This window comes from Colletotrichum higginsianum (genome assembly GCF_001672515.1).
Source record: "Colletotrichum higginsianum IMI 349063 chromosome 7 map unlocalized unitig_7, whole genome shotgun sequence".
In the NCBI taxonomy this organism is placed as follows: domain Eukaryota; kingdom Fungi; phylum Ascomycota; class Sordariomycetes; order Glomerellales; family Glomerellaceae; genus Colletotrichum; species Colletotrichum higginsianum.
Genome location: NW_017263917.1, coordinates 2,126,119 through 2,142,993, shown reverse-complemented (window position 1 = coordinate 2,142,993; position 16,875 = coordinate 2,126,119). Strand labels below are relative to the sequence as shown.

General features: G+C 54.5%; 4 protein-coding genes across 4 annotated transcripts; all 4 read right to left on the bottom strand.

The window, feature by feature from the left end:
- Nucleotides 1–2,955: 2,955 nt before the first annotated feature.
- On the bottom strand, nucleotides 2,956–3,717 carry CH63R_10341 (Glycosyl hydrolase family 61; the record flags this gene model as incomplete). Its single annotated transcript, XM_018305315.1, has 1 exon — nucleotides 2,956–3,717. One exon carries the CDS (start codon nucleotides 3,715–3,717, stop codon nucleotides 2,956–2,958), a length of 762 nt encoding a protein of 253 aa, XP_018154739.1.
- A 2,542-nt stretch (nucleotides 3,718–6,259) lies between these two features.
- Nucleotides 6,260–7,669, bottom strand: CH63R_10340 (Neutral protease 2-like protein; the record flags this gene model as incomplete). Its single annotated transcript, XM_018305314.1, has 5 exons — nucleotides 6,260–6,279; nucleotides 6,344–6,477; nucleotides 6,545–6,879; nucleotides 7,039–7,379; nucleotides 7,444–7,669. 5 exons carry the CDS (start codon nucleotides 7,667–7,669, stop codon nucleotides 6,260–6,262), a joined length of 1,056 nt encoding a protein of 351 aa, XP_018154738.1.
- Nucleotides 7,670–10,509: 2,840 nt separating this feature from the next.
- On the bottom strand, nucleotides 10,510–12,543 carry CH63R_10339 (Siderophore iron; the record flags this gene model as incomplete). The annotated part of the gene is made up of 1 exon (XM_018305313.1): nucleotides 10,510–12,543. The coding sequence occupies one exon, from the start codon at nucleotides 12,541–12,543 to the stop codon at nucleotides 10,510–10,512; it is 2,034 nt and encodes a 677-aa protein (XP_018154737.1).
- A 1,509-nt stretch (nucleotides 12,544–14,052) lies between these two features.
- On the bottom strand, nucleotides 14,053–15,877 carry CH63R_10338 (alpha-1,2-Mannosidase; the record flags this gene model as incomplete). The annotated part of the gene is made up of 2 exons (XM_018305312.1): nucleotides 14,053–14,172; nucleotides 14,270–15,877. The coding sequence occupies 2 exons, from the start codon at nucleotides 15,875–15,877 to the stop codon at nucleotides 14,053–14,055; spliced, it is 1,728 nt and encodes a 575-aa protein (XP_018154736.1).
- Between the last annotated feature and the right edge of the window lie 998 nt (nucleotides 15,878–16,875).

The following is a 16,875-nucleotide window of genomic DNA, read 5'->3' as shown; positions in this document are numbered from 1 at the left end:
CGACCAATCAACTTCCTTTCCCCGCGCACTCGGTATGCCTCAACTCTGTGCTGAGCATGGATCATGGGCAACGGCATTAGGTTTGATGATGTCAAGCCTCGAACATTTCTCCCCGCGGGCGCCGGTCACGATCCCTTGGCGAGAACGGTTGCCCCTTGTCAGGATCACACGGTCGTGACCCCTCGGCCTGGGTTTGGCTGGTAGATTTCGACTTCCTCGTCTGAATTCCGGTCGATCTTTCCCAAAGGCACCAGGATCCGTTATACATTTTGCAGAGTTCAGTGTGCCTCAAGATGGTCAATACGAATTCGACTGTTCCGCACCGTTGGTCTCACGCCATTTCTTGACCATGGGTCCCTGACTCGCCAGAACGTCGCCTCACTGTCGGATACACCCGCCCGTCTTGTGGACAGGTTTTCATTGCTGCTCTGGTTTATCTGCCGATAGATAGCCTTAGCCGCCGTAACCCAATTTCAAACTATCGTGTCTGCGTGGCTTGACAAGATCAGTCAAGTCGCCATGGCTCATCGGACACGTTCTCTACCATTCGTTTGACGTGGACCTGCTAATGTCTAGACGAGACGAGACACGAGAGAACAGACATGGTTAGAAGTGAGATGACGGCGACAACCAACACAGACGATTGACCGTGCCTCTCAAGATGAAAACCGAGGATGCCATGCTCTATCCCCTTACCTTGACAGCGCCTGACTCACAAAACTCTAACCACCCGAGCCCACCAACAGACGCAGTGGCCATCCTCGGAACAGTTGATAAAGTCGGAACCTTTGCAGCAGAAGAAAAAGGATGCCATGGGCTAGAGCCGATCCAGCTCGGATATCCAAGCCGCCGCGTCTCAAGTTCGCCGGTTTTGCCGATTTGTGTACTGGGACGAACGTTACGTGCTCTGGCGATGAAAGCAAAAGGAGCACCTTACATTTCCAGCCGGACTGCCTGCGTAACTTGCGCGTCTTTGGGAAGATGTCGTTGCACTATAGCCTAGAGAGAAGACCCCACAGTTGTACTGCAAGGACGTAGGCTAATTCGGTGGTACCTGACAGCCTGTCAGCACGGTGATCACGGCTCCCCTCCGCCCCGTTAGGCGTGGGGCCGGCCGTTACCTCTATTCTGCGTTGCCGCTAGACCCGTGGTAGGTGGAGGAAACATGGTTTGCTCGAGCCGAATGTCCCAAGCTAGGAATCCATCCTTGTTTTAGCCATGTTGGAGGATCAAGGTTCCGGGACGCATATCCCACTTCGTATTCTCATGAAGGGGTTGGTTATTGGAAGAAGCGTAAAAACTGGAGTTGAGTTCCCTTATGGCTTTACTGAAGGGGTACCCTAGTTGATCCGATGGCCAAAGTCTAAAGATTGTGTTCGCAGGCGATCTCCCACAAGACCGTCCTCGTCCACTCAACCTCACCAAGACGTCGGTCACCAAGCAGCTGTCAGCGATGCATTCATCAACACAATCATCATATTCGCTTTTAACAGTCGCCGCCATGTTGAGTAACACGGTTTAATGCATTGTTCCGAGATTACGCTCCAAGACTAGTGTGCTTCATCAGCTGATTGTCTGGCTTATTCGGTGCCTGCTAACGCGGATGGATCCCTTCATCCAAGATGGAAAAGAATGTCGCGTTACTTTACTTGCAATACCACAACTGTGATTGTTCATTGCAGCAGGACTCCAGATAGAGTTGTCGGCATCGATCTATGCAGATCGTCCGGAAAATTACTAGGTCTTCAACTGCCTAGACTGGCATCAACTGTTCGTTTTGCAGCATTGAGACGGGGGAAAAAAAGGGTTGACAGATTAATAGCTGAGAAAGTTCAGTCACAATGCGACAGACCGAATAAAGGGTACTTCGCTTCTTCCTCGTCTTCTCCGAGTAGAACCTGTACCTATCCTGCCCATTGTAAGGGTCGGTTCCCCTTAGAATTGAAGGCTTTGTACTTGGAGTAATGTAGTAAAGGGCTGACCCGATTCTGTAATAACGGCCTTGACGTGTATTTTCCGATGGAAATAGAGGAAAGAAACAACGTCAAGACTTCAAGTGACGCTTAGTTGCTTTGAGTATACAAAAATGTTGGTTTTTCTGCCGGGCACTTTCCAACATCTATCTTACTCTCTAGCCAGGTTAACTTAGCTTGCCTTATTTTCGTCAATCCAGTTCCCAACCTTTAGACTTAAAGTACCTGCATCGAAGCTAATGCCGGCCCGGGCATGAAAGTCAAATGCTGGATTCGCACGCGTGGCAGCATGGGCCTTGATCGAGTCCGCGGCACTTGTTGCCCCGTGCCCCCCTCGACTCACTCCAGATAGGCTCAATTGCCCGCTTCCGTCCCGAAAGTCAGATGTGAATCAGCGTGCCAAGGCTGAAGTCGCCGCTTATAGATCTCTTATTGGACAATGGCCGACGAAGGTTCTTTCGTGCGACAAGTACGAGAGCATCGGACGCCGGCTGTTTTTTTCATCTTTTTTTCCCCCCAAGTAGCTTTAAGCATGTTGAGAGGGAACATGTTTGTGGTTAGTTCTGATTGGGAAACGTAGGCCTCAGGGGTGAGAGCATGTTGACAAAAAGTGCCCCGCGGTTTCACTCGGAGACAAGTCAGAGAAATGCACGATTGCCTCGGAACATGTTTATTCGATGTGTCTAGGACGAGTCTATATGCTGAAGATGCTTTCTTGGAACAGGTTGTCTCCAACCAATAGGCTCGAAGCTCATCTCCTCTAGGACACAAAGTGTCGTGGGAAATTGTTGAGACCCCCATATAGATACACTGAGTAAGAAACCATCGCGATCATGGAAGCGCAGATTGCAGACCGGCTTGAAGCAACCCCCCCTAGAAACCTGACCCATCACCTTGATCAGCCACGACTAGACAAGCCTGCCGTCCATAATTGCAGTGACGTTCAATTCTCACATTGTGTTCTTGCGGAAGAAGAAACCGCTTAGTTGACAATGAAGAGGCTGCGGGGGTGGTCGCGGCGCTTCGTGGAGCTGTACAGAGCAGGGCCGGGGATCGGGTAGCTGGTGGCGTCGCTCCAGACGTCAAAAAGGAGACCCTCGTCTTGGGCGGTGTACAAGCTTGTGCCAGCAACGCCCTCGGGGTTGGCGGAGCCGCTGCCCGAGACTTCGAGGTTGATACACTGGGGGTGGAACTGGGCGCCGTCGCGGCTGTGGAGGGCGATGATCTCTTCGCGCAAGACGTAGCTGCCGGGGGCGATGTCGCTGGGGATGGTGACATCCCACTTGTCGCCATTGCCGGCGAGCTCGTCGGTGGCCCAGGAGCCGCCGGTGAGGCCCTTCTCGGCGATCTTGAAGAACTTGAGGTCGGTCTTGGTGGCGTTGGAGCAGTCGCCGTCGCACTTGGCGAGGTAGTCGATGATGGGGCCCCTGTGGCTTATGGGCCATGTGCTCCAGGCGAGGGTTAGCTTGTCGCCGGCGGCGACCTTGATGCTGAGCTTTGTGGGGGTGGCGGACTTGTGGCAGATGATGTCGGCGTCGCCGACGGCGCCGATGGCCACGTAATCGAGGTTCTCCAGGTCGACGGTTCTCCAACCAGGGGTATCCGGCGCCGGGGCTTCTCCCGGGCCCGGCTGGGGGTAGAAGGTGTTGATGGTCTCGCCGCCGGTGGTAACACTTTGAACGTAACCGTGGGCAGAGACGGCTGTGGCGCCGGCCAAAGCGGAAATGAGGACCTTGGTGTACATCTTGAAGAGCGATCGGAAAGGGTGGGTTCGGAATAGTTGGAGACTGAGTATTGACGAAAGCGAAGAGAACGGGATGGATAGCTGACAGAGAGAAGAATGAATTGAGGCCAAACGAAGGGCAGATAGCTGGAGGGAAACGAACGTGAAGTGAAGGACAAAGTGAGAAGCTTAGAAGAGAGAGAATCAAACTGTTGCTGGTTGTAGGGCGTTTCTTATACTCGTTTCCAAACCCCTTCACTACCCAGATAATAAAAAGTTCAGGCGGCGGGAAGTCCACTTAGTCTACTTTGTAAAGCCATGGTGGGATCAGAGACAAACGCAATAAGCGAGCCACGAGGTGTACAGCGCCAAGGGCCGGCCAAAAATACTATAAACCAATATACTTCGCACCGAGGCGGTGGAGCAGAAAACCTCTTGGCGGGATTGGCGCTGGCGTCGAGGAGTGGGCCGGATGGTTGTGGCTGGGCAAGCCATCGGAATCTCGAGCAGACAGCCGCTTTCACGGGAGCATGAACGTCTCACAGACACCAAAGTCGTAGTCTGTGTCTGTCTGAGCCCGTCTGTCGGCTGTGGATGGGTCTGGAGTGGTGGTGGCGGCGGCGGCAGCAGCCGAGATGGCCTATCCGCAGCCCGCCTCGTCAAGCAGCCCCTCGATGCTTCATGTTGAACGCTTGCTAGCGTCTCGTCCTAGCGGTGGCCGCGGACATCGACAATCAAGACCTAAGGGGGATGCCGGACCTGTATTTCAGTCCGAAATCCTAGGTCACCTGGCTTGATGTCGTCGCCCTGCGTCGTAGTTCTTACGTTTCGGACATGTGCTTTTAGGACTGTTCATTCAGCAGTTTAAAAATATGATTATTAACTCTTGCATCGAGTGATGGCAAAAAAGCCCCTCATTGAGTGATTTGATAGTTGTGTTTAGAGCAAGGGCATCACAGAAGATCCGGGGGCGGCCGAGGCGATCGTCACTTGTCAGTGGATGACACGCGGGATTGTCCGGGGGAATCGGCTCAGTGACAAATGTGGCTATCCCTTTACGGAGTATGACTTTGTTGTAACTCTTTATGGTAGTTCGTAAAAAACTAGTTGAGGAACAGGTTTGAAAGACGCCATGGGGATCTCAGCCTTACAGACAACTGCGTCACCAGTCTGCGACTCCATGCACCGTCATGGTGATCAGGGGCCTCGTTTTCGTTAACAAGCAGCCCAATTTGGTGCTGCCGGATAACTGAAACACAGCAAAGACAGACTGCCCCTTGCTTATCAAAGCCCAGCTGAGGAAGTAGGAAGACAGAACTTTAATTTACGATGTTCATAGTCAAGCTTCTATAGGCCCTAGCTTTGCCGCCTGACTCGGTGTACCTACCTCACAGCAATCAAGATAAAACCAAGGCAGTAAACTATAAGCTCACTAGTGTGTATAGACTAAGAGACCTAGATTTATACTTTGCAATGCCCCATTATTGATCCCTCAATTACAGCTTCCACCTCCTAAGAGGTAGACTATTTATATTTCCCTTTTGCAAAGAATTGTTGAGAATATATCATTTATCACAAGTGGCGTGTAATAAAAGCTAATCAACTGCCTTTGTATTTGGTTGCACGTGTCCACAGGGTATATTTTTCTACTCTTCGTGAACCTTCTCCTGAGGAAGGGCAATCATTCGAAGACACACTTATTCATCTACCCTCTCCTCTAATGCTGGTTCTTTTCTTTTTTTTCTTTTTTTTTTTGCTTGCTGCTTGCTTGCCTACACCTTCCAGACTTATGTAGATCAGTGATCCTTCTAGTTCCTCTGGGCCAGCTATCGTGTAGCCCAACTCAACGTTTAGACCAGAACAACTGCCAGAAGGGCTGTGCGAACGTATTGCTACTAATTCTTCGAATCTCTTTGCCCAGGCCCTGTTTAAATCATACGGATATCCCCGTTATACTGGCCAACTTGCTGTATCTGCAGATGAGGTTCCCGTGCAAGGCTCAGCTGAATAGCTTCGGAGTCACCATTTGCTCGTCGGCACCATGAACAAAGGTGATCTCGAGGCCTTGGCTATTGCCCCTTCTAGTCAGACTTCGCCTTTCAACATCCTACACCAAGTTGGACTGAGGAGTCATTTTCAGAGTGCTAAGCTACTGGGTCATTGAGAAGCCTAGAACCTTTCGCGGAAATGGCACCGCTTCGATGGTAGCAGGACTGACCACCAAAGTCACAGTAGCAGCCAATTTTACAAATCAGGAGCTTGGCGTATGACCGATGACTACTTTGGAGGTTTGACAAACAAAGTTTCTACCGGGCTTGGTAGACACTGCTTGCAACGAGAGCACGTTTGTAGAAGATCATATGATTCGTAACCCCTACATCCGCACTAGATGGAATCCATATCCAATATAGTAAAGACCGGCAAGACATTTCCCGCGCATTAGGGGCAACGCCCAAGAAAATACCTCCCCAGTCAAAAACCACAATTTCAAAATCCATCCCTTTCTCCACGAACGTTGTTGAAGCCTGGGATCCATCTCGTGTCACCGACCGCGGCGAGTCGCTTAGCAACCGGCGTAGATGGCTGGATAAAAGTGTCAGCAGGTTCGCTCCCAACCCATCATGCAAGGCAGCGCGGTAGAGCTTACATTGAGCGAAAAGGGTGTAGGTGTCGGCGTGGTTCAGGTTCTGAGCCGCGGACAGGCTGCGGACAAAGTTGTATCCGTATCCGCCGTAGTCGGAAGTGCCCTTGATCTGGCGAAGGTGGGTCATCTCGTGGAGGCTGTCACGAACAGTCAGTCACCATACGGGCTTCCGATACCTCATGCATGACTGAAAAATCTACTCACATGGTGGTCTGCTGGTCCTGGGCGTGGCAGGTCGAAGAGGCGGCGGCCATGTTGTTGAAGAAGTAGGGGCAGTTGACCATGTAGTTCTGGGCCGGGACGGTGTAGGCGATGACACCGCCGGAGCAGGCGCCGTAGACGTCAGTGCAGTACTGGCGGGAGACGCCGGAGGTGGTGCTGCCGCACTCGGAGACGATGTTGCGGAAGACGGTGGCAACGGAGTTGCGGGTGGCCGTGGTCGAGGACTTGAAGTACTCGGTCATGCGAGCGGCGGGGCCGGAGGCGGCGGCCTGGGAGGCAGCGACAGCAAGAGAGCGGCAGCGGCTGATGGCGTTGACCTGTTTGGAGAAGTGTCAGTGCAACTGTCCAAGATGCGATAGCCGGGAGGCTGGCAGGTCGGGACGCGGCCCGGGACCCACTCCGGAGCCGGAAATGGATGCCGGCGGTTGCCGGACATTGAAAAAAAAAAAAGATGAAAAAAAGACAGGTGAACCCACAGTTGCGGTGCGGCGGGTGCCGGTGCAGTCAGACTGGACAATGGTGCGCTTGGCCAGGAAAGCGGCGCGGGCGGAGGCGGCCTCCTCGCCGTTGATCTCGGTGTGGACGCTGTTGCTGGAGAAGGGGACGGTGCCGGCGATCTCGGTGGAGTCGGCGTCGGCGTACAGGAACGAGCCCTGGGTGACGATGTCGACAGAGCCGCCCTTGCTGAGGTCGTGGAGCTCAGCGGCGTCGAACTCGACCTCGAGGCTCTGGCCGGCGGCGACGATCTGGAAAGCGTCCTCGCTCAGGCCCGAGGTGGCGATCTGGAGACGGACGCCGTCAAAGTCGATCTTGTTGCCTGTTCGCGGGTCAGCATGTCCATCACCTCCGTAGACGGGACATGCGGAGTAAGGATTGGTTACCGGCAGCGAAAACCTCAACCTTCTCGACGGGGGCGCTGTCGAGGAAGGTACCGGTCTTGAAGAGCTTGATGTCGGAGTCGCCGGTGTTGGTGAGGACGGCCTTGACACCGGAGTTGCCAACGGCCTCAAGCTTGACGTCGAGAGGCGACGTGTCGCGCTTGGCCATGTCAACGTTGACGGCGCTGGCCAAGGTGGCCAGCAGGGAGACACCGATGGAGAACTTCATTGTGAATTGACCGGGAGGCAGGACCTGGTGCTGATGAGGGAGATGTTGCTGCGGGTGGTGAGGCTAGAGAAGCAATCCGAACCTCGAGGGCTTCACATCGTCTCTTTATATAGATGTTTCTTTCGTATCTCCTCATTCTCTAGATGCCTCCCTCGCGATGGCCTGTCAAGCCCCAGACCATAGCTCCATGGATAGGTACTGAACTAAAGCAAAAAAGGAAGATGCAATGTCGCCCAGGCTGCCTAGACGGACTTGGGATAACAGCATGGAAGGTCGAACGCGGGAGCCCAACGATGCCAAGGTAGCTAATATCAACACGGATGGTCGGCAAAGTCTGCTGCAGCTGTCAACCAGATAGGAGGATGGCAGCATCTACTGTAGACCTCACAAGCGCTTGAAGCGAGTCTGCCGATCGTAGCCCCGCACAAGACTGGGCCTCACACTCCGAAGCGGTGCCGAAGGGGTCGAGTCAGTGGGAACAGGTGCTTCGCTTGGAATTTGCCTCGGAGCACCGTGACATGATCAGTTGACAGTGCTACAAACAGCTTCGTTCTTGGGTGTTGAACATGTGGGCATCTCATGAACTCCCCCGAGAAAGGAATCTTAAAATTGCTTCCCTTCTCTTAAGACCAGCATGAAACCGCCGTCTCGCCAAAATTCGCCACGATTTGGGGTCGGCGGGCGGCACCGGTCGGGACCCCGGACGTTCATGGGCCCAGCCGCCGCCGGCCATCAAGTCCGCGGAGGCAAGGGGATCCGTCTCGTCACGTTCGGCAGTCCATTCCAGGACAAGCAAGCCAGCGGCCAATGTGGTTCAGTCAAATGTATAACCGAAGTCGGCGATCGTCCACGCCCAAATAAACCCTCAAGCGCGGGCTCGCCAATGAGATGTTGCCAAACATCGTGCGCCAAGTCAATGCCAAGTGCTCAAACCGGAGACTAGCTCGAGGAAGGAAGGAGGTCAAATAAGGGTGAGGCTACTGTTGCTTTTGCCAACTCCGAATACGTCTCAACTTGACAAGCTGAGGCGGGAGCTTTGACTGATTCAAGACTCGTCGATCTCCAGCCGGGCCGGTCGATAAGCCGTCTATGCAAGCGTATGACATATCAATAGAAGAGCCTAAAGTGTGGAGTGCACACCTTCGAGTTATCTCCGTGGCTTTGTAATACCCTGGGGAGGATTAGGAACTGTTAACCCAAAGAGGGAGCTGTGAATTTGCAAACAGGTTGCCTAGGAGCCTTGAAGGCGATGTGGTATCGCTGCTGAAGAATCAATGACGCGCAGACCATCTTGATAGCGAGTCCGAACAGCCTCAACAACTTCTGCCTCACGACCACATGGTTTGTACGGAGACCGGGAGTCCTCAGAGACCTTCCCTCTTGGGCCCGGCTGTTACGGTGTGCGAGTGGCACAACAGCCGGAGCCGTCTGGAGTTGAGACTGCAGCTCACTCCGTGTTGTTTCTTGGCGCTCCCTTGGCGATAAATAGGTACCTCCCGCCTCTTCCTGCTTGTCCAACACCGATTTCCGTCCCTCTCCCCGCGGCCCATCTCGTTGCCCAGCACGCCAAGCTCAACGACGCCAAGAGCTCGTCGATGCTTGTTGTCCTGCTCCGCCCATGGCCCTGTGCTGCCGCCCAACCTGTGACGCTGAGGCTTGCATCCGTGCATCGGGGGCGACTGTCGAAAGAAGCAGGTCTTGAAAGAGACGTCAAGTCGTGGGCCCCTCGTGGCTGATTCAGGTCTGGGATCTCGCCGGTAGCATGACCTGATTGTCTTGAGCGGTCTACTGCACTTTGACAAACAACTAACTCTGATAAGAAGGCGGGAAACCAGTCCGACAGACCATGGTATGCTAAGCATTTCGGGGATGCAGGTAACGTCTGGTAACGGCGAGACGGACGATTGACCTCCCTCTTTCGACCGAGCGGAGTTGTCAAGTCCGATGGATCGACACGAACTCATTGTTGAGACTTGGCTTTGCGAGCTGAGTTGGACGTTGGGAGAAACGCCTTTCAAGTCGCTGTTAGGCACGAATACGATATTATGTAACAACTGAGTTGATGAAAGCTGAAAAATGTGAAGCGGGTGGGTGTTTGGCCGGCCAAATCGACTGCTCTTCAGCTGGAATGTTGGTTGACACTTGCTGCTATTTCGTCTCTGACGCAAACGCCTGGTTTCACCAAACTTGGTAAAACTTTGATGAGTTAACTCTTCTCGATTAAATCCACAAACAGATGACAACCCAATTCGCAGCTGAACACGATGTCTATGAAGAGCCAGCGGTTTGCACTTGATGATGTTATCTGCGCAGCTTGCAGTGATATGTAGGAAACAACCAATTGTAAGCGAACACTCTCTTTCAAGACAGAATCACCTTGAAATTTCCAAACATGATCTGTTGAGTTTGGCTGAACTATACAACCAACAGCATCTATAGTTGGTCACGCAATGCTAGCGCACTATGTTGTCACTATTTGTTCGTGTTCAATGCTACGTTGGGCCTGCCACGACTGTCAGAGAAGATGGACATTAGATTCAAATATGGCGATGGCCTTAGGAACTCGGAGACAGATGGAGAAAAGTCGCATCTGGAGCCGAGTCGCGATACAGTCCTTGGGAAACACATGCAAATGGAACTTCTCAAAGGGTACTGTGGCTTATGTTGTTCTCTACTCGAGCATGGCCTTGAAGATGGGGCTAGTTTCACGTTCTATCCAATGCCACCTAAATTGGCTAGCCAGATCAGTCTCGGAAGTGCAGTCGAGTTGTCTGTCTCTATGAACACCCCCATTTCCAACAGTGATCCATACGCCTGACCCACTTCCCTCACTTGGACATCTACACGTCCCTGCGGTAGGCGGCAAGCCACCTCCGGTAGAGCGGCTTTGGCTCTTCGTTAGCTTGCGCAGCCTCACCGCCATCATTACTAGACTGCCTCTGCGGTATGTCAACAACCTCGCCATCGAGGCCCCTGTTTGTGACGGCGTTCTGCTGCTTGCCCAGGTAGAAGTCGGGCATGAAGAAGGTCGCAAACAAGGGTACCGCAGACAAGAGAAGGGCGGTAACGGCAATGTGGCCGTTGACAAAGGCATAGGCACGGATGGCGCCCTGCCTGACGGGGTGATCAAAGTCGTACGTGGTCCGCAGCTTCTTTATGTTCCCGTAGAGCTTCGCAACCGTGGCGTCGTCGACCCCGGGCATCTCCATGTGCATGCGGTCGAGCATCTCACTGGTCCAGATGGCCGACGAGACGGCGCTGCCGACGGACGAGCCCAGCGTGGACCAAAGCGTGAGAAGGGCGATGATGGAAGCCATGTCCTCGTGCGGCACGGAGGCCTGACTGCCCACGCGGGCGCCGACGACGTTGAAGGAGCCCAGGCAGAAGGTGAGCTGGGCGATGACGAGGCGGGCCGTGTCCTGGATCATCCGGCCGTCGGGCTGGACCAGGAGGCCGTAGGCGATGAGTCTTGCCACTGCACCAAAGATCATCATGGACTTGTACCGATGGGTGCGTCTCTGGATGAGCCCGACAATGGGTCCCAGGAGGCTGAGTCCCATAGTCGTGATGCCCAAGAAGATGGTCCACTCGTACGTCGACCACTCCTTGATGATGTAGATGTACGAGGAGAAGTAGGTGTTGCGGACGGCCGAGGCCATCTGGTTGAAGGTGTAGATGGTGACGGCGGCGAGGAACGTGCGGTTTTGGATGATGCGCTTCGTCATGAGCGGCTTCGGGGAGAGGTACATCTCGTAGAGGATAAAGGCAACGAGCAGAACGAAGCCGACGACGAGCATGGCGATGATGCCGGCGTTGCCCCAGCCCCCGTCAGCTTCCTTGGCAAGCGTGAAGGGCAGCAAAATGAGCGAAAAGGATGCTCCGAGGATTGCCAGGCCAATGATGTCGATGTCGATCAGTCCCTCGTACAAGAGCTTTACCCAGTAGGCGAACCCCCTTGATTTGTAAACGGCTTCTTCGTCAGAGTCACCGGCCCCAGTCCGAAGGCGCTTCGAAGCGGCCATGGTGACCATGCCCAGCTTTTCCCCGCGCCGCTGCATCGAGTAGAGCGTGACGATGGCCGGCAGGAGCAAGACGGGCACGAGGATGGCGAACATGCCCAGGCCCCAGCGCCAGTTGTCGACGAAGCCCTCGGCGATGAAGCCGTTGACGGGCACGGTGACGACGAAGGGGATCGAGAGGGCGGCGCCGAAGAAGCCTCGCCACTGCAGCGGGGTCAGGTCGCCGACGATGATGTCGCTCAGCAGGTCGAGGCCGGACTTGCCGACGGAGGTGAAGCAGATGCCGACGGTGTAGGCGGCAAAGGAGCTCGAGCTGGCGGCGACGGCGAAGCCGACGACGTAGAAGACGAGGATGACGGTGTAGGTGGTGGGGCGCGAGGTGATGTCGGCCAGCTTGCCGATGAAGGGCTTGCTGATGGCCCGGATGATCTGGCTGGCGGTGCTGACGGCCGCGAGCGAGCTGTGCTGTCCGAAGGTGGAACTGGCCATGGTGGTGAAGATGGTCGAGGTGATGCCCTGGTCGAGGGCGTAGGCGAACATGGTCAGGCCGATGGAGATGCCGAGCAGCCAGAGCAAGGTCCGGCCAGACTTGCCCGACTGGTAGAGGATCTTGTTGAAGGCCTCGACCCTGCTGACGCCGATAGCATCGTGGCCTTGCCCTTCGTCGGCGCCGGAGACAGCCTTGGCCGAGTTTCGTCGCGAGTCAAACGCTGTGAGATCCTCCTCGTCCGCAGCAGTGCCGCGTCGGTCAACGTCTACCCGGTCGGGAAACGCCTTTTGTGAGCTCGAGACCGACACGTCTCCGTCTTTGCCATTGTTGGGCTGGGTGCCCGAGGCTCCAGCTGGCGTTGACATCTTGTCCTCGGCCTGAAGGGATCGTGGTTGCGTACTGCCGGTTGCAGAGGTCAGAGATGGGTCGGGAAGCGAAGAGAGAATGTCATTAGAAGAAATATTTTTACACAAGGACACTTTTCCCGCACATGTACACGTCCCAGAAGCGCCGCACTTGTTGCCCTCTCCCCGGTTACCTCCGTCCTCTTGTCCACTCCTCAGCTCTATCGAATCATCTACCTGGTAGATATTAATCCTTATTGAATCCTACGGCCTAGGGAACAGGAGTAAGTCCGCCGGCCCACTCCCCACGCGTTAGATGGTCCAATCTGACAGCTTCGTGGATTCAAAAAGCAGTGGGATCAACACATAGGTGTGCAAGGATGATTTACCCGACTCAACCCAGATAGTGGAGCACTTGCAATGATCTGATAACGTTAAAAAAATGAAATTTCCAACGCTTGCCGGTATCGGCTGTAACTTTGAATAGTGTGGAGAAGACTAATGGTTTATCAGATTCTCGCTCACTCAATCCGTTGAGCCGTCTCTCGCTTGTTGCAAGCATCTCCATTTGGGAGCAGCAAGTCGGGCTGATACCTTGGCTCCCCCAGGCTCGAGTTTGGCATCGTCGTCTGCTCCGGCTTCAGTGACATTGCTACGGGGCATATTACATGCAATCAGGCCGCGAAGAGGATGACATGGTGATCAAGCTGCCCACTTTGCATCTACACGGGCGCCAAGATGGTCTCCATGTATCTGTATCTCGGGAGCTTTTCGTCCAGAAAAATGGAGAGAACAGACAAGGGCGACAAGTTTCTGCAGCGAGATTTCGGCCAACTGCATAGTACTTATCCCTGCACGGGACTAGTCAGTCAGAGACTTGAGGTGTCATCGTCAACGGGGACATGCTATGTGCGAAAGTTTGTTTCCAACTTACATGGGCCTCACTAGGAACAGCCACGGATGCGCCAATCAAACTACACCCAAGGACTGACCGGTGCCAGGCCAACTGACCATTGCTCCCACAGGACAGAGATGGGACCGCAGCACGAGTGCTTCTGTTCCCTACAGCGAAAGCTCTTGGACCCCGTGAGCACTGCTAGAAAACACAGAAATTCTTCCTTTCTGTATGTTCTCAACACGTTGACTTCCAAGCACGTCTCAGAAGATCTGGGAATTAACGACGCGGCTTCGTCTTGTAATTGCGAGAAGTCTAGACTGATGAATGAATACGGTTTTTTCAATACCCGTTCTAGGAGGTAGCGTTCGCGGCGTTCTGAGCGTGTGATCCCCCTTCTGTCCTTATCAAATACGGTCTGCACCGTGCTTGTCGTGATGAGGATGATGGTTGCTCTGCGCCCTGATAATCCTCAAGGGTCCGTCCATTGATCCGAACAAAGTCTACTACCCCCCCCTCCCTTGACTGTATGTAGTAGGATTTCTTTAACGCTGGCGAAGTGACGCTAGTAAAAGACTTTAATTAGTGAGATTGTCGTTAATGTAGGAAGCAACAGCAAGAGTGGACTATACCTATCATGTCGGAAGCCTGAAAGGATGTGCCTCGGTGTTGAAGACAAACTCGTCCAGGCTTAGAAGCTCAGGAGGGGAGAAGATCAAATAATAGTACTTTAGTGTCTCGGAGAACCAGAAGCTCTGAGAGTGAGATTGTGTTAGCAATGTCCTTTTGATATCAGGAGTGAGATAAGAAGGAGTAGCAGTAGTAGTAGTAGTAGTCGTCGTGGGAACATACCTCCATCGAGTCCGTCTTCCGGGTCTTGTCAGGAGGAACCGTGACGTCGGCAATGGCAGAGTTGGCCAACTCCGTCCCCGTGGCTTTGACGACCGACTGGAACATTTTCCAGGCGATCTCCTGCAGGTCCTGCCGCCCGGTCATCCTGTAGAGCAGGAATATGCTCTCAATGGCCTCGGGACGGAGGATGTACTTGGGATCGCGCGTGTTCTTGAAGCCCTTGTGCAGGCCCTTGTCGCCCTCGTCCTGCCATCTCTTCTCCTCCCACTGGCACTTCTCCGTCGTCGAGAAACAGCCGATGAGGTTGAATATCTCGGGCATGATGCCCGACGGCATGGCGTCGTAGGCCCAGGCGCAGCCGCGGGCGACGCGGTCGCCGAGGTCGACGTGGTTGTCGATGGCGAACAGCTTGCCGCCCAGACCCAGCATGCCTCCCACGAAGCAGGAGAGGTGCTGGCCCTCGGCGACGTGGTCGACCCGGTCGATGTTGACGTAGGCGTCGCCGGCGAAGAGGATGTCGGCGTTGTCCTCCGTCATCGGCCGGAACAGCAGATGCTGCTCCACGATCGCCATGGCGCCGACGTACATCTTCTCGTAGGTCTTGTCCAGGCCGCCGAGGAGAGTGTACATCTTGGGCAGGTACTCGTACAGCGAGTCCGCGAGCGCGCCCAGCGTGAAGCCGTTGTCGGTGTCGACCCTCTCGTCCCGAAAGTTGATCATCTTGGGCCACATTCCGGGGAGCTTGGACCGGTACTGGGTGCGTTCGAAGAAGCGGGTGATGCGGTTGACGGCGTCGAAATACTTGACATCGCCGGTGAGCTGCGAGAGGTGTGTGAACTCGAGGGATAGTGAGCCGGGAGATGCCGACGGGTCGTGTGTCCCGGCCAGCTGCGACCCCTCCTTTGCGTCTTCGAAATTCAACCAGAACCCGGGAATCCTATTGGGCGTATCGAAGCCCATGTAGAGCATGTCTCCGAGCTCCTTCGCCTTCTCCAGGAGGGCCGCCTCACCGCTGAGATCATACGCGCTGAGAAGGCCGCCCAAGTGCCGAATCGTCGTCTCAAACATGTTGGCACTAGCCTCTGTTGTGTTGGCCCAATCGATCTTGGCAGCGACCTCGGCGGCAGCACAGAACTCGGCACGGAAGTCCATGATCCACAGCGTATCCAGCGAGTCGACCAACGAGGCGGCCCATCCTCCAAAGGTGTCCTTTCCCCCGCCACTCACGGGCGTGAGCTCGTCCCGGGTCCACGCATGACGTTTGTAGCTATCGTAGCCCTTTTTGAAGACGTCCCGGACGGCTTTCTGGCGCTTCTGAGCTTCAGGGTGCGGGTTCGCGGTGCTGAAGTCGTGTTGGACGCGCGGGAGCCTGAGGGGCTTGCCTGTCGGGAGAGGCGTGAGAGGGTCGGAAACGGCATGAAACTGGCGGGCGGTCGACCAGTTGAAGGAACTCGGACGGAACCGGACGCTGACCGGCGGCAACTCTGGCGCCCTGGGGCTCCCGACAGACGACGCGGACAGCCAGTACGGGTTGTAGAGCAGGAGGATGGCGACGAAGGCAAGGGCGACGATCAAGGTGAGGCGCGGAGGCCGTCGGGGTAGAATCATGGTTTCGGATGCCTTGCCGCAGAGGAGGTTTGTCGAGATGGCATGTCCATCTTCTCTCCCGCTGCTGTTGGGACCGAAGGAGGGGGGGGGACAAGGGATACCAAAGCAATTTGGTCAGAGTTGCCGAATCTGTCACAGATCAAAGGTTCCAAAAAGCTTCTTCGAACTCTCGGATCGAGAGCATGGACGCAGACCTCCTGGTTTCATTGGTTTGCAGCTCCGTCGGTTTCGGGACAAGAGCGTGCGCTCACACAAACGGATGGTGTTCGGACTGGGTATCAGCTTAATGCTGCGGCTAACAGAAGTAGCATGACTTTACGCCAAGATCTGTTAAGACGAGGGTCCGTCCCCGACAGCAGTTTGGTTCCCACGGCATACTGTGTGCAGTCATTACAATATTTTCTCTCGTCCATTTGCGCCGATTTGGTTCGGACATAGGACGAGGACGATGAGTCCAAGAGTCGTCGCGTGACTCCAACGACCGAGTCTTCTGCCTCCAAGCGATGAAAGTTCTGGAGTAGGGCACGAAAAAAAGGACATTGTGATGCAGACTCCTCAGGGTTTTTAGCGCTCTTTTGTCGTCCGTAGCATTTTGGTGCCTTTCTGACTAGGCTAGGATTTCATTCCATGCTTTGGTGCGGCGTGTCTTCCGGATGGAATCAACACCCGGGCCGATCCGAGAGGGATATCGGAGCGGGGCCGGAAGGGTGGATCCATCGGCCGCGGCCTCGGTTCCGGTTGCCGGAAGCATTGTTCACCTAGTTGGCTGTCACACGGAGTGACTCTAGACTTCCGTTTCCTGTTCACAGTCTTTAAAGAAAGTTCGTATTGTACTCCGCCAAACTCCAATCAAAGCCTACTCATACTCAGCTCATGAAAAATACAGAAGGACCAGTCAAACTATGTCGGTAAAAAGAAGATGCCCATGATTTACCAAAAGAAGAAGAAAAAACCCTTGAAGACGCCATCCCATCACCTCTTGTTCCTATCCATAACCA